General features: G+C 40.9%; 1 protein-coding gene across 1 annotated transcript in view; it reads left to right on the plus strand.

The window, feature by feature from the left end:
- The window catches only part of fbxo41 (F-box protein 41), a 68,274-nt gene that overhangs the window by 16,339 nt on the left and 34,100 nt on the right, over positions 1 to 17,835 (plus strand). Inside the window, exons 2-3 of the mRNA XM_063476179.1 lie at positions 5,431 to 6,206; positions 7,130 to 7,359. Coding sequence (XP_063332249.1) covers positions 5,658 to 6,206; positions 7,130 to 7,359 — 779 coding nt within the window. The 5' untranslated portion in view covers positions 5,431 to 5,657. The remainder of the gene's footprint in view (positions 1 to 5,430; positions 6,207 to 7,129; positions 7,360 to 17,835) is intronic.

Below are 17,835 nucleotides of genomic sequence, written 5' to 3' on the forward strand. Positions count from 1 at the left end.
CTCTCTCAGCGATATTTTGCCACTGCACTGCGTGGCTGCTCTGTGGGATCATTATTATGGAGCCATTCTGAATATGCTCGAATCCCAAAATAGTACTGAAATACAATTGTAGCTTTGAGGTTTTTGCAGATGTGATCAGTGCAGTTACGAGAACGTAAGCTATCATAAAGCGTTCCCTCACATTTCTAGTGCTTCTACTCAGTTTTAAAGGACAGCTTGTAAAGCTGATCTGTGTTTGGCCACACAGCCTTTCAGTTGGCAGTTAAAGGTTGCAAAATGTTTGAGGCAGATGGGATAGCTGATCTGATGGGACCGATGGCTTTTTGTTGTTACTGATGGTCACTGAAGTGGAGTTGATGAGTTAAAAAAAGAGCATAGCATAAAAGTGATTGAGACGAGATGGTGAAATTATTCATCATCTGAACTGCTACCACCTACTTTAAAGCAAACAAATAAAATTTTATATCTTTACTCTGTTTGATGTCATATAGCGACTGTGTTTCTTCAATGATGTCCATTTATTGAGGCCTGAATATGCTTTCTGTGCATATGAAGTAAAGTAAATCATACATCATCTTCCTAATAGTTTCTATTTTGTATTTCTAATGTCTGCTATTCAATAGTCCACAATAAAGAAAATTAAATGCATTTCTTTTCAATATTTCAGCTGAGCTCCACTGACAGGATGTGACATGTGGCTAAAAGCAGCTTCGCTTCCTTCCTTTTCCTGCCTGTTTAAATACCTCACTGAGTAATTTTAAGCAGATGGGAATGCCTGCTCACTGCAGTGCAGTGACTGTGTCTGTGAAATCCTCCTCCTTTAATAAATGGGGACGCGTTGCCAGTACACTCCCTGATCCAGCCTTACCAGACGTCTAATAACAGTCTGTGCGACTTCTGGGGATTTCCAGTGTATGAGCCCACTGTGAAGAATGGTCTGCATCTGGGATTTGTGATTGTGCTTCCAGTGCCTGCTGCTTCACTCATTAATAGCTGTTGTAGAAGCTTCTGAGAGATAGGAGATCTCTGAGAGTTGGTTCCAGTTCAAGTGCCAGTGTTGGTTTTTACTCTCACTTGTTAGTTAGATTTAGGAGCTAAAAACTACTTGGCAAGGTTTAGGAAAACATTGTGGTTTGGGTTAAAATGTGCCTCTTCACAACATTAACCCTTCGTGTTGCTGGCAAGTGTTTAAATATAACTCCTTTACAACCATCGGTGTGTGACGATGCATAAACGACTGTGTTATGGCACCAGTCCCAGAGGACACATTGTCAAATCTGTGAGACCCCACTGCCTTTGACAGACTGGAAATACGTGACTCCTGGGAATGAGAACAGGCTGGTTTGGTGGGAACTACCTGGTAAAACAATCCCTGCTTCAAGCATGAGCTTTCTATGGCTTTGAAACACTACTCTACAGTCATTGTAAAATGGTTCTTGCCTTATAGCAGAAAGTAGCTTGTGCTATGTTGAAAATGCAGATAATACACTACCCAGTATTTAAACTGATACCATTAATAAAGTCCACATGTAATGATGCTAGTTTGATTTTCTTGTCAATAGGGAAACATTTCCTAAAAAATACCCTTGGGTGTGATTTATGGAGATTCCTCAGGATCGTTACTAAAAGTACCCATGTGAGTACACGCTAAAGCCAAAAACACCAACACACAATATACAGTATTATATTTATAAATCACAGTCTGCCTGGAAATGTTCACCTTTGGATGAGCAAAACTCCTAATAAAGATATGCTCTGTAATGATTGGGATTGGAACTATGACTGGTTTATTTCTAGACTGCAAATTTACAGATTGGTAATGATTTGGCAAGTGTGACCGAAAAAGGCATCGCCCACCGCCGTGTCTCCAGTGGGCTTTGTGTGGCTGAGGGGAGTGGTGTTCAGTGCAGCAGCAAATGGGATGCAGCAGTCTGATACAGATCCATTTAAACAGTCTTAAATTGAAAAAGCTGGGAATAATTCTTTTATATGTAAGGAAGCATCGGGCTTAGGCCTCAGTCACAGGGGTCTAGAGACCCTGGTTATCTCTGGTTGCTAGGGAAAAATGTATTCCTGACTGGTTGACGAGTGGCTACTGGAAGTTGCTGGCAGTTGTAAATTGATCACAGAGAGGGATCAAAAAAAACTTTTGATTGCTTTGCTTGCTCGTAGGTTGTTGTGTTTGCCTGTGATTTGCATGGAAGATGCCAACTTGTCTGCAAATACTCACTGACTAACCACATAGCGATAGTAAAACTTAGCAAAATAAGAAGTGATTGCTGTCAAAGTAAAGAGTGTGCCATACTGGTGAAACGGACATGTTTTAAAACAGGGGTGGGCAACTCCAGGCCTCAAGGGCCAGTGTCCTGCAGGCTTTAGATATCACCCTGGGTCAACACACCTGAATCAAGTAATTAGCTCATTACCAGGTCTCTGGAGAACTTCAAGACATGTTGAGGAGGTAATTTAGCAATTTGAATCAGCTGTGTTGGATCAAGGATACGTCTAAAACCTGCAGGAAACTGGCCCTCGAGGCCTGGCGTTCCCTCGCCCATGTTTTAAAAGGTGCACCTTTGACTTTGATTGCAAACGGTCTCTGTTTCTGGTTTTCTGTCGCACTTTTTCAAGTTGCTGAGTTGCGTGCATATTTGTGCGTGCTTGTGGCAGTCTGCAGTCGTGAGGAGGTTTTTAGTACAACACTGCATACCTCTTTGTGAGGAGCTTCACCTAGCAACAGAAAGCAGCAAATCAAAGAGTGGAAGTTAACCGGTGGTTACTAGGGGATCCCTGGCCTGACTTTAGCAACCACAGTGACTGTTGGCAACCTTCAGCAACTACTCACCAACTGCTCAGGGAATATTAATTTTTTCCTAGCAACTGGTGGTTGCTAGGCTCTATGTGACTGAAGTCTTAAGCACTGTTTTTTTAAAACAAGTTTTATAAAATAAAATGTAGCAAACAAATACATCCAAGAACATGAGTTTACTGAATTTGTTATTAAGACAATGAATCACAGCAGGACTTGACTCTAAATGAGACCTTGCTACAGATGTTATTTAGTAGCTGTGTAGGCTCAGAGTGAAGAGCTCAGTATTTTTTTGTCAGTGCACTGGTGTCTAAGACTTACAGAACACTGAGCTTTACAGTAATTAGAGAAGCTGATTCAGGGAAACCAGAAAAGGATGGTGTGCTGAATTTTTATTTCATCAGGGGCTTCAAGTTCTGGGTAATTGGATAAAAAAACTAATTCAGTGTTCTTGCAGTGACCCACACAGCTCTGCATCTGAATAGCAAATGGGAAAAAGTAATCAAAAAATAATTTTGAATATCTTAAGTTAACTTCAGTTTCTGAATGCAACTGTGTTTGTTTTGTTTTGGGGTTTTTTACCCAGAAATGCATCCAAGGAAAAGTTTTACTATGCATTTACATGTTCTAGTCTTGTCTTCATTATCTATGAGGGCTGTTACTCTGAAAAAAGATATCAGGGTTTTTTTTTTCTTTACTACTGTGGGTTACCAGATCCCTTTGTAAAGGATTTAGCCTTATCCAGTCTGACCTCTTAGACTAAGACTGGAAAATGACCTTGGCACTAATAAGCACTCTCACTAATGGATCCATTTCCAATTCCCCACCATTCCCGAGTACAAGTGCAAGAGCTTGCTTTTTAATCCTTGGTGAAGTAAAGGTTTCATGTTTCTTGACCACTAAACTCATGGATTATGATTCCAGCTGAGAGAGACAGGCTTTGATTTCTTCAGTGTTCAGACAGCTGGAGTAGTAAATATTGAGAGGCCTGCAGTGAGGACATTAGGAAAACTGTTCTCTAATATTGTAATAAAGATTAGGTAAATGTAACAATAACCAGGATTTGCAACCCCAATTCCAGAGAAGTTGGGTAAAATATAAATAAAAACAGAATGTAATGTTTTGCAGATCTCATAACCCCATATTTTATTCACATTAGGACATTAAAAAAATGAAGAGAAACGGCCATATTTACCACTGTGTGACATCTGTCTGTAAACATCTTGGAACTGAAGAAAGCCAGTTTCGGGGGGCCTCCAGGAGAGGAATATTGTCCTGCTCTTGTCTGATAGAGGAATCTAGCTGCTCAACAGTCCTGGGTCTTCTTTGTGGTATTTTCTTTAAATTTTAAGATTCTCCAAATGTTTTCTGCTTTCAGTGAAAGGTCTGGACTGCCGGCAGGCCAGTTCAGCACCCGGGCTCTTCTATTATAAAGTCATGCTGTTGTAATAGATGCAGTATGTAGTTTAACATCTTCTCTCTAAAATATACAAGGCCTTCCCTGAAAGTGATGTTGTCTGGATGGGAGTGTATGTTGCTGTAAAACCTATATATACCTTAAAGCACTGATGGCACCTTTCCAGATGCCAATTTCATAAACACCGATGCTCCCCATATCTCCAGAGATGCTTTTGAACTGAGCACTGTTAACTAGCCGGATGATCTCTGTCTTCTTTGGTCTGGAGGACACAGCGTCCATGTTTTCCCAAAAAATTTTGAAGTTTTGAATTGTCTGACCACAGAAAACATTTCCACTTTGCCTCAGTCTGCTTTAAACTAGCTTTGGTCTGCAGAAGATAAATCATGTTCACACATAGCTGCTTCTTTGCTTTTGCCTGCATTTGTGAGTGGCACAGTGAACTGTGTTCATAGATGGTGGTTTCTGGAAGTCTTGCTCATCCCATGCAGTGATTTCCATGACAGAATCATGCATATTGTTAATGCAGTGCCACTTGAGGGCCCAAAGATCACAGACATCCAATATTTGATTTTCAAGCCTGCTTTGCTCACAGAGATTTCTCCAGATTCTCTCAGTCTGTTGTTTGTATTATGTACTGTAGATGATGAGATATTAAAATTCTTCTTCTTCTTGTAGACATAGTATTTTACATCTCGGCCCACCTCTGCTGCTGAGAAAAGATGCTCTGTCATGTTACTAACCTGTTGCCAGTTAACCTAATTACTTGCAAAATCTTCTTCCAGCGGTTTCTTTTTAGCATCACCTACTATGTTGCCCCATCCCTGTCTTCCTAGAGATGTGTTGCTATCATCAAATTCAAAATGAGCCAGTATTTTTCATGTCTCAGGAAAATGTCTCAGTTTAAACAACTGATTTGTATTCACTTCTCTATTGTGAATAAAATATGTTTGTTTGTTTTTTCAAATGGGAGTTTTATGTGGCCCTGTTGCAGGGAAAAGCTGTGTAGTGTTGCTGGAAAAGGCACGTTGTTTTTTTTCCCTTGTGTATTTTGGCAGGTGGTTTAGTTTTAGCTTTGTCCTCTGCTTCTTGGCATCTATTTAGTTGACTTGATTTTTGCCTTTGAGTGACTTTATCTCAGTATATGTTAGAATTATACTTGTATGAAACCAACAAACTTTAACTTGTATTTTCGCCCTCTCTTTAGGACCTTAGGAAAGGCAACCATGGCAGATGAAGTGAGACGACCAGCTGAATGTTGCCACCCAGTGCGGTCATGTGACTGACCTGGCTCTTCTCTCCTGCTGATGTCCGGTAGTTGCCCTGTTCTCACCATGAGAGGATCCGCCAGGTGCTCGAGCTCAGTGCCCTCAGACTGGCGCTACCGTTGTGCTGCGTGAGCGCCCCCCCCTCCTCCGGCAGTTACTGCACGGAATGGCATCTTTGGACCTGCCATACCGCTGTCCTCGCTGCGGGGAGCACAAGCGCTTCCGAAGCCTGTCGTCGTTGCGTGCCCACCTGGAGTACAACCACACGTACGAGACCCTTTACGTCCTCTCCAAATCCAACAGTGTATGTGACGCTGCTGCTCTGCTACCCCTAGTGGCCGAGGGAGCTCTGCTCGCACCCGCCAATAACAACGACCCTTTTGAGCCACTTCGGCCTTCAGCTTTAAAGGAGCGGCGCTTTCCTTGCCGTGAGCTTCCTTGTGCAGACGACCTGAGTTTGACCCCAGCTAACTCCAACACTGCAGCCCGGTATATTCCTAATGTGGAGTTTCCCCTGGGGGAGATTTTTATGAAAAAAGCCATGACATCCACAGATCCAGGTCCCCATGGAAACCCCAGCACAGCTGTAGCGGTGGCAGCTAATGTAGCAGCCAGTGCAGTCGAAGCAGCGTATGAGGAAGGCCTGGCCAGGCTGAAGGCGCGGGCGTTTGAACGGCTGGAGCTGGATGAAAGGCTGGAGAAGCTGTCTGAAGAGGTAAATACACTAAGCCAACAGAATCAGAATAAACTTTATCAGGAAATTGTGTCCATAAACAGTCCTGTGCAACAACTCACCTCTCATTTCTCTATATTTTGCTTCCAAGGAGCCAGACTTTCTTGGAATTATTTAAGTAGCCCTTGGACATTGGCTGCTTTTTCACTAATTTTTAGTCCACTTCTTCACATTTCCTTCTTTCTTCATGATTCCTCTTACCTTGATGAGATTGAGCATCCCCACAGCATTATACTCCCACCACCGTGCTTCACTGAGGGGACAGTGTTCTTTGGGTTGCACGCCTCTCCCTTCTTTCTCCAAACATAAGCAGCATCTCCCCGGCCAAAGAGCTGTAGTTTCTTTTCTTCTGACCAGAGGATGCACTTCCAATATGCATAAGTAGTATGTAATTAGTATATTTCTGTGTGGCTTGAAAGTGTCTCTTCTGCAGAAGTGAAGTTTTTCTTGGTCTGCAACCTCACAGTCCATTCCTGTGCAGGGTTCTAGTGATTGCCTTCTTTGAGACTATAATTCCTGACTTGGCTAAGTCATTCACTAGTGTCATGGAAGTTGATCTGGGGTCTTTAGACACTGTATTTTTTTTTAACCAGTCTTCAAAATCTTTCACTTTCTACCTCTGCAATGCTTGTTCTGTACTGTATAACTCTTGATGATAATTCTCACTCCAATTATTGACATTTTGATACACTGTGATGACTTTGTATATCCATCTCTTGCTTTGTGAGAATCAACAAGTCTTTTTCTCCAGTCTAAACTGACTTCTTTTGTTTTTGGCATGCTTTTTCATGATTTTGTTCTCTGATCTGATTTTCTAAAGAAAACTAGTATGCTTAGAAATTCTCTGTTAAAAAAAACATTTTAAATTTTACACAGGGGGGTAAAAACTTTCTCCTCAACTGTAGGTGGAGCAGAAAATAGCGGCCCGTGTAGGCCGTCTTCAGGCGGAGCTGGAGAGGAAGAGCTCAGAGTTGGAGCGGGCCAAGCAGGAGAGTGAACGGCTGAGCCAGGAGAAACAAGACCTGGAGGACAAGGCCTCGGAGCTTTCTCGGCAGGTGGACGTCTCCGTGGAGATGCTAGCCAATCTCAAGCAGGACCTGGTGAACAAGGAGGCAGAGCTGAACCACAAACAGCAGTAAGTGAAATATACTGGTTCTCTGCTGTTTGACACATTCCAGTTTTATAACACATCTGAATGGGTTGGTGTATACAAAAGTGTAATTAAGTGCACTTAAACATCCTGCTAAGTACAAACAGCAGTCCAACCAAAAATTTGGAAAAAAAACATTTTAAAGTGTGTGGAGGTGCTAAAGCCAAAAACAGGTCACATAAGAATATATATGTTAAAAGACATCTGCACACAATAGCACAGCTTTTACCTGCTTACATACTTATTTATTGATCTCCCTCATCGACTTCACTGCTAGATGGTCTGATCCAGGACAGAAGAGAGCTGCTGCCCTACTGTAGTTATCTTTATTTCTATTTTCTTAACCCGTCCTTTCTTGCTGTTGTGCTACATATTGAATAAATATTACACATCATAATTAAGGATTAGATATGTATTAAAATAATATTTAAGGCAAAGGCTCTTGGAGCTAACTAAGTGTGCAAAGTAGTTGAGAAATAATTATACAAGCTACTTTTTCCCTCTGTAGCAGGTCTCACACACACACACACACACACACACACACAAACAAGATGCTGATACTTATGTCCCACGGACTCGCACACAAACTTTGACCTCCACTCAAGCAGTAAGTTCTTCTTCGTGGAGCTCCCACAGCTCCAGACTTGCACGCACACTGCTACTGTACTTTGTTTTTATCCAACACTGAATCCATAATTTTTGACTGCACCTATAACCAATAAATACGATGACAAATCTGTAAGATTAACATCAGTTCCATACAAGTTGATATGAATGACTCTAGATGGATATGCCGAGCAGGTGTTTCTGACATCTGAATATTTGCTGGCCAAACGCTATCATAACCTTGCTTTCGCAGGGTAATGGCAGGTCAGAGACATCATGCTGTTCCTCAGGGCGCTCTGATGGCATGTAGGCATATGGCTGACAGCAAAAATCAAAAGAGGATATGTGGCTTGTGTGATCTAGCAGAATTATAAAAATATAATTGTTGGCCTTCATATGCTTCTAATTTGAAATTAATGTCATACAAAATTGTGAAATAGATGACAGAAAAAAAGTAACCTGCAAAAAGGGCATTTATCAAGTAAGAAGTTAAAAGGACAGGTGCCTGAGCACCACATGGGGTCTATATGGGCACGTGCCTCATCTGTTCCTTGAAGCTCTGCATAAGGAACAAAAAAAGTGGGTGTTGAAGTACCTGCAGGAGTCCTTGGAAAAACATTTTCCCGTGATTCCACGATTGCATTTTACTACCTGTCAGCAATTTCTGCAGTACTGTACTGCAGCTGTCTTCCCTCCAGCTAAACGCATAAGGAAAGGTTGCTTTAATATGAAGTCTCCTTGTTTGTGTGCTGCATTTTGGATGAAGATCTGGTGTTTAGTTTAACCTCCCATCAGTGTCAGAGTATTAGCTTAATTTCTGAAATTGTCTGAGGCGCTCTGATTAGTTCATGCTGAGTTGGAAAGTGTCATTGGACTGCACACGGCAGCACATTATCACCCTCTTCCCTCCTCTCCTTCACCTCTCCCTCTCTGTTGATAGTGTAATTTGCCATCATACCCCCCCACCAGATGTGTTCTGCATCTGTCCCACTGTCAATGCGATTTACCAGTGTCCTCCAGGGCTGGTCAGTTGCTCATGTTGAATGGAGGGCTGGATGGGAGCAGCTGGATTGGCAGTAGAGATTACAGCATCCTGCCAGTCCCTCAATAAAGCTGCCATGCTGTTTCTTGAACTAGTTAAAGTACGGCTGCTGTAAATAGACTAAGTTCTTGGATGCCAATCACAGCTTTATGAAGATAGATGAGGATGATATGGAGCTCTTCCGCAGCATGGCTCAAAGCGTGAGTAAGATCAGGCTTTAATTTTCAGATTTTTAGAGCTTTTATTGAAATGAGTCCCAGGATGAATTATTGTGCGCTCCAAACATTTGTGCTGTTTTTAGTTTGACACACTAGAAGCTGTCAAACTAAAATTTTTTATAGGATGCATGCCATCTAGTTTCCTTTTTAATATTTGCAAATGTTAACAAAGGAAGATTGGATGCATTAGAAAGGAAAAAGGCTCTGCAAACAGAGTAAGTACATAAGAATGTAGTTGAAATATTGCTTGGATTCTTTGATCTACAGTGTTTTTTAAAAACTGTAGTTTCTGTCCACTTGATTTAGATCAGTTTGTGGCACTAGCAACTACAAAAACAACCTCTTCACTTTAAGCAGTGAAAATAAAAATGTAATTTTACTTACTGCTTTACTTTGAACACTGAAGTACCACTAATGGAACTAAAGCAAAACCATAAGCTCTATTGAAAAAAAAAAAATTAAATGTTGGCTTTAATGAAAAAGTTTTCTTTTTTAAATACAGGCAGAACATTTTTTTTTCAGTGGTCACTAAAATTCAACCTTGCAAAAGTCACCGGATAGATCTCAGATTTTCGAACCTGTCCACCTCATGAACTGTTTGCCCTCCCTCGTTGCTGCTTTCAGCTACATTTATTCACTTCAACTACTCATTATTTATTAATCTGTTGAATTCTTTTAAAAATAATTTCAAAGAAATCTTTGATCTTTAAAATGTCAGTACTGACAGTTTCCCTGTGTCCAAGATAATGCCTTCAGCATACTTAATTTGTCCGCTGAAGATATCCACCACACCGAAACCTCACACCTGTTAAAATCGCCTTGTTTGGCTTTCATTTTGCAGTGCTCTAGTGCTAAATGCAAACATCGTAGGTTTTTGACTAGCACAAGTGTTTTCATTCTCACTCAGCTTGAAAAAAGAAAAGCCGTTCATACTTTTCGTTAGTCTTATTACCCAAACGGCTTTGTTTTCAGATGTGGCTGATCTTGAGCGTGAGTGTTTCATCTGGTTTAATGTACAAAAAACCCCCACACAAGATGTCCTGTTCTTTTACTCACTTCTGCTCGTCTATTGTAAAGGTTACAGTAGCTGTGGTCACGTATCTCAAACCTGGCAACATCAGACAGGGAAGGTCATGCTGTGGGCTTAAAATCCTTGCCTGGGCTGTGTGAATACCTCCTACTTATGTCAGCAGCTTAGCCTCTCCCTCTTTCTCACACTCACACACAATTCTTGTGCCTTTCTGCCTCTCAGAGGAGAAGCTGGCAGCGAAACAGTAAGCTCATTCAGAGTCTAAAATACAGAGCAGGTCTGAGGTGGAAAAAGAGCATCACAGTCTGTGAATGTTCAGCAGGGTGGATGTGAAAGCCGTAGTCAACAGATACAAAGCGACTTATTGGCTCACGTACGTCTCCCCAACAGCCTATTAGATGATTTTTAGTTTAATTCTAAAAGAATCCAGTGACTTTAAAGGCTCTGTGAAAGCCCTTTAAGGAGATGTGTGAGATCGTGCTTTTACATCAGCTGTGTCAAATGCTGAAAAATGCGAGTCACCTAACCGAAGGTTGCTAAGCGACCAGAAGAAACTCCTACGAGCCTTCTTTTGCTTCTAGCAGTGCCATGCATAAAAATATGACAGTGACCTTGATAATTCCTCCTGCACTTAATATCCCTGTAATTAGAAAAAAAAGTGCGCAGAACGCCTCAGGTGCAGTTGTTCCTTTCAGCTTAGACTTTGTTACTCAGCATGCGGAATAATTCATTCACAAACAATACGAGCGAAAAAAAACCCGCCGCATGCTAGCCTGTAGCGGTCAGAGCTGAATGAAGCGTGCCTGTTAAGTGGTTTAATAGCAGCTGGAATAAACGAGAGCAGCTGTAATCAGCAGAAACTGGAGCCCGAGGAGAAATGAAAAATGATGGGACGGTTATCTCCATCATTTCAGCTGTTACAGAATCACTCAAATGAGAAAACTGCTCCATTTTGTGTCTGTCTCAGAAATGTCATTGGAGTATTTCCAACTATCTGTGATTGCTTAATGATGTGGGTTTATTTCATTGCTATGATAATGATCTTGTTATGATTACAGTAGATGGTCTTAAAGAGGTATTTGGAGCAAACGTTTCTGTAATATTTAATAATGGACTGTAATACATGGTGATCATGCACAGCCAAGTATGTGATGGCCTGCCTCTCGAACACTGTATGCTTAAGTCGCAGCATTTTAAGGGGCTGAATGCAGTATTAATTAGACCTGTGCAATATTACAGTCCAGTGCTCAACTTAGGTTAAAAGTGAACCTGTTGTGCTTTTCCTTGTTTTCTCTCATGTATCCAGGTAAGTCCGTAAGTGCTTGGACAGTGCCACAGGTATTGTAATTATGCATGTGTACACCTCCACAGTGGATCACACAAACAGTAGCTGTAGGCAGCTGCAGCGAAAGCCTTTCAGAGCATCTCAAAGGAGAAAAAGCAGCATTACAATGAGGAGAGATCATTTGGAGAAAGTAAACATGATTTATTGAAATGCAGAGTTTGACTAATAAGCTTAGCAGGGCTATTTAGCAGAGTGGACTCCAATGAAGATAGGAAGTAGGACAGGACCTCAGCAATGTCCTGTGGTAAATAATACCCCCACCCCAGTGTCTAGACACTTTTTGCGTCATTGGTTCACAGAAAGCAGTCAACAAAAAGACTGGACCAGAGTGATGACTGAATTGAATTTGACACCGTGGGAAAATAAAAGTGATGTAAAGAACAGACCAACAGCTGAAACACCCAAGAATGCAGGCAGACGAGTGAATCCAGATCTTACTTATTGAACTTCATCTTTAAGCTTGATTTGCTGATGTCCATGGGTCCTAGACTTGAATCAGCCATAGACTGCACAGATTTTTATCCAAAGTTGTTAAAAACTGTCCAGAAATGTTAGTTTGCCCAATTACATTTGAGACTCAATCAGTCTAAAAGTCTGTTGTTGATTGATTAAAAAACCACTGTGGGGATTTTACAGCGGCAGAATTACAAAAAACTGTATTATTGCCCAAATTCTTACTGACCAAGTGACTTCTTCAGAGACTGAGGAAGTCACTTGGATGAGTGGCGATATGTTTCTCCCACTGGAAACGCTACATCCAGATGAACAGAGTCAACTTTTTTGCGTGGACTTTGATGTTTGCAGATGACGTTTCTTTCTATGGTGAGATTAGTGATCAGGTGGAAGAGAGCCTGGAGAGGTAGAGGTATGCACTGGAGAGACAAATGAAAGTCAGTAGAAGCAAAAATAATACATGTGTGTCAATGAGAGGGAAACAGGTGTAATAGTTAAGATGCAAGGAGTAGATATATTGAAGCGGGATGAGATTAAATATCTGGGTTCAGCCATTCAAAGCAACAGATGAAGAAGAAGAGTGTGCAGGCAGGGTGGAGCGGTTGGAGACAAATGTCAGACGTGATTTGTGACAGAAGGCTGGCAGCAGGAATGAAAAGGAAGGTTTACAAGATGGTAGTGAGACCTGGTATTTATATTTCTATGTATGTATGGTTTGGAAATGGTGGCATTGACAAAGAAGTTGAGAGGAGGTTGACCTGAAGGTCCTGAGGTTTTCACTGGGAGTGACCAGAAATGGACAAGACAAGTAATGACTTTAACAAAGGAACAGCTCAGGTTAAACGGTTTGGAGACAAAGTTACAGAATCAAGGCTGAGATGGTTTGCACATGTGCAGATGATAGTGGATATACTGAACAAAGGATTTTGAAGATGTAGAGGCAGACGAAGGAAACAGGACTGACTTTGTAATGTTATGTGAATGAATCGGAACAAGAAATGAAGTGCGTTTTGTTTTTGCATTTTGAGTCGTAATTAACCTCCTAACACCCGAACTCTTGCACGGCATGCATTTTTAATTTCTCTTTGATATGTGGCCATATTGGGGCCCGATGAATGTAAAAACAAAGAATTACCTGATTTTTTTTAATTTTTTTTTTTACCTGATTTTTTTGTTTCTAAGAAAAATTTGAGCCACATATGAGGATATTTGTTTAAAATTTCGATAGAACAGTGGCAGTATAATGTCCTCGCAAGTGGATATCAGGCGCTTGTAGAGCAAAATTGAGTTTTTTGGTCTAAATAACCCAAAATGTCATGTCCACATATGTGGATGCCAGGTCCTAGGAGGTTAAGGCAGAAGTAAATCTTCTCCTGACCTCATATAATCCCATGTAGGATAGACCATTCATCCATTATCTGAAACACTATAGTGTTGAGACTGTGTCAGAAAAGTACTACTATTATGGTAATTTTGTGCCTGGACAGTACTGTTTATGTTATTAGGCTGTGTTGTAGATAGATTATCTGTGTTTCGTCACTTCTTAACTGGTTTGTACCAACCTAATGTATCATTCATCCATAATCATACTCATCTTACATACTGTACAAACAGCGGGGGGAGGCAGTGATGCATTTTTAATGTCTGTGTAGGTGTTCAAAATATTCTGTCCACCCTCTGCATAGAAAAGCAAAAGAGAGCTCTGAGAGCTGCCAGGTTTTCATATCATATTCAGCACACACACACGCACGCCTGCTGCAGTAGGCCTTAACCCTGCAGGCTTGATTTATTCCTACAACCAGCTTTGATAAAGTAACATTGGTCTGTGCAGAATTCAAAACCCAGAGGCTCTGAAGGAAGCACAAAATACAGAAGAGTCCTGCTATGTGCTGTCACCATGTCTCCTTCAGAAAACAAGCCTATTTCACTGAGCAGGAAATCTCGACTGCAAAGTGAAGCTGTCGGGGCAGAAAGAGAACTCATCTCATTAGCAGCAGTGTCTCGGAGAAAGAAACATGGCAAGACTTCCAAAGGCTCCCTAATGACAAAGAATCAGAAAGGGAACACGACACGCACAATATCTAGGAGGATGGAATATTTGAATAATAATAAAGAAGTTGGGCATCTGCTGTGACGATGAAAAAAACAAAGTCAAAGGTAGTTTTGATTTTTATAAACAAACACATTTTTGAATTGTTGAAGTATCGGTGCGACGTGTGTCTGAAGACAGTCAAGAAATATTTGATCAAACTCTGGAGGATTGGATGTCATTTAAACAGGCAAATCGTTTGAATGACAGAAAACACACTGGTGCTGTTTCCAAGCACTTTTATGTTATAAAAAATGCATGCACATACTGTGCTGTAGAGATCTTTTCTTTTTTTAATTTCAGGGAATTTGTTCATTAACAAGAACAATAACATGAAGTTCTGCACTGGTACGTACTTACAAAGCCCATTTAATTGGACTGAATGTCTGCAGTTGGATTTATCAGGGCTGTAATGCACAAAAGAGTTGTGGTAATCCAACCTTAGAACAAATCAGTGCATGTGTATGTAGACACTGCTTCAGGTTTCCTGTAGTGAGATGAGGATGAAGTGGCTTCTAACAAGAAATCGTTCCGCATGATAAATAATCAAGACTAGTGCATTCGATTTCATTTAGGGCAGGATTTATGGGCAGAGGGCTTTTCATGTCTGTCATTAGATGTAGGAGACTGACATGAGTGTCCTTGAGTTTGGGTGAAATTATTTCACGAGGGCAGGAGAAGGGAATCAGGAAGGATGATGCAACCGGTCTTTCAGTAGACACATCTCTCCTCTCATTATGTTGAGACTGACATGAAAGGTTGGACTAACAATTGTGCAATAAGATGGATGGTGTGGTCAAGTGTAAGGTACTTGAAGAATCCATCAAGGGTAGATATTTGTCAGTGTGTGTCGGGGGCTGTTTTTCATCAAAAAACCTTATATTGAGACAATGTTGTCTCGGATGTTTTCAAGTTGTTATGTCTAAAAACAGATGTCCTAGCAAAAAAGTCAAAATGTTTTTTAAAGACATTGATATAGCCGCTGTGGCTTCACCTGCTGGTTTGTGAATTGCAATTTTGAAGGCTTGGAACAAGTGACTGAGACCATAAACACATCAAGAAGAAGTTTACTTAGGGCTCCAAATAAAAACTTAAGTGATCCATCCAACTATCTTGGGGGGATGAAGCTTATCCCTGCTGCCGTAGAGGTACACCCTGGACAGATCCCCAGTCTGTCGCAGAGCTAACACACAGAAACAGACAACACAGTCACACCCATAGACAATTTAGAGTCACTCATTAAACTAACCCCACTAACTTCATGTCTTTGGTCTTAGAGGAAGCCAGAGTACCCAGAGAAACCTCACATAGGCACAGGGATAACATTCTAGCGCCACACAGAAAGGCCCCACGTGGTGGTTTTGAACCCTGGATTTTCTTGAAATGAGGCAACAAAAGTGAGATTTTCCATCTGCTTTTCGGATATTGGGAAAGGAAAGTGGATTACATTTAGATTTACACATCTCTTTAAATGTTTTTTAATGCAAGTTGTCCAAGTTTTAGGATATGCATGAACACAATCACATGAGTTCAACCCCATGTGTTCACCACGATGACTTTAAATGTCTGTAGTTGCTTTTAGTCACATATTCTCACAGTTTATGTTGTACAGTACAATGTGGTAATTTTAAAAGCTGCAGTTATGATCTGCTAAACAGCCCCATCAGAGGCTTTTCTATGATGGGGGTGTTTAGCTGAGGTATGCCAAATTAAACACGATCTGAATGATGAATCTATATTTAAAACAGCCATCTGTAAAGCACAGTTGTCAGTACCAGATGTACTTGTTGTTTAATCTAATTGTTTTACATTTTAATTGATGGCTAGTGCTGGAAAATTGTTGTGTCCTAAATTTTATTCAGTCATCTGCCACCAGAGGGAACAGCAGCCCTGACATCGCTGTAGAAAAAGCCTGATCCTGTCAAGTATTGTGGTTCTTTTTGTTAGTTTTTTTGAAGGCGAAAGAATGAGATTCTGGATACAAGCGGCAGAAATTAGTTTCCTCCTGTAGATGAGTGGAGCCTCTACTCCTCCATATTGAAAGGAGCCAGCTGAGGTGGTAGCCTCTTCGGTGAGGTGCTGTGACTGAGGACATCCTGGGGAGATTGCATCTCTTGGCTGGCCTGGAAACGCCTTGGTGTTTCCCCCTGATGAGCTGCAGGAGTTGGTTGGAGAGAGGGAGGTCCGGCCTTCTCTGCTTAGGCTGTTGCTGCGTGACCCAGGGGAAGAAATGGATCGATGGGTGATTATTATTTTGTTGTCATTTTATCTCTGTTATATAAATGCAAGGTTCACAGTGCAAGGTGCCACACAGCTAAACAGCATTTAAAATTTGACTCATTTTTGAAGAACTGTTTAGATCTGAAGAATGCCTTTAGACTGTTTTTGACAGTTTTCATTAAATGGGCATCAGATTTAACTTGACATATGAGTGTTTATGCAGTACAGTAATAGCATACATGGATAGAAAAACATGCAATGCAACACTATCAGTCATGGATTGGCCTCCCCAGAGCCTGGACATCAACTTTACTGTGGGATCATTTTAACAGAGATCAGAACAAAAGGCTTTGAATGTCCTTCAAGAAGCCTGGAGAACTTTTCCTGCAGACTACTTAAACAAATTAGAAGAAATCTGTTTAAGAGAGTTCAGGCTGTGTTGAATCACTAAGGTGGTCATATAAGATATTGACTTTCAAGCTTGTTAGAATTGTACAAACTGTTTTTGCCTTATATAGTGTAGTTCCATGCGTGTTTGCACATTTCAAAAAATTGTTGCACCTGTTTCCCCGTTTTCTAACTAAGTAAAGAAATGGTGGACGACTCTGGACTTTTACACAGTACTGTATATGTTAAAATGCTTGTCTCCATTGCAAAACATTTCTTAATTCTTTGATCTGCAAGTGATCAAAAATGACTTCATGGAACCAATTTTAATCATCTGTTCATTTAAAATCCCAAATAGAAAACCTGCTACTGCTTAATTAAATTAGCAAACTTTCTATATTTGTGGTTCACAGGGTATTTGATTAAATAAGCAGTTTTGAAGACATCTACTACTCATTCATATCATCATTATTGTAGATTGGTTGTCTTCTCCCACATTTTTGTTTAACTTGCACTTCTGCTTTCTGAAAGATTGGATGCAGAGATACAAAACCTCATCATTGCGAACATATCTACTCTGTTTCTAAAGAAACCCGAATTTTCGTTGGCCTTTCCCATGTAATAAATTCGTTCTTTCATGCATCTGAAATGCTGCAGATCGTCACCTTGCTTTTGTATCTCAGGGTTACTCAGCCATCTGGGGTTTGTAATGGGAATTGAGATTTCGAGAGAGCTGGTCCACCCGCAGTAAAATATTTATTTTCTCCCGATTGATCGGAGGCAGCAAAGACCAGGATTAGCGGTTTCTTGGGAAACCAGGTTTTCTGCGAAAAAGCAGCACATTTTAGCCTGCAACTCTTTTATCATCCCCTTTCTCACAGCCTTTCATCCTCGTCCGTCTCACATCTCCTCTCATGTCGCCACGCTCTTCATGCTGCCTACCTCACTGTGTGCTTCTGTGTAATGCATACAAATGTGTGACACTATGACATGATAACACAATGTAAACCAAAAAACCCCAGAAAACAAACCATCAGAAACAAGAATAAAAAATCCAGGTGTCAAAACAGA

This window comes from Pelmatolapia mariae, linkage group LG6, assembly GCF_036321145.2.
Source record: "Pelmatolapia mariae isolate MD_Pm_ZW linkage group LG6, Pm_UMD_F_2, whole genome shotgun sequence".
NCBI lineage: Eukaryota > Metazoa > Chordata > Actinopteri > Cichliformes > Cichlidae > Pelmatolapia > Pelmatolapia mariae.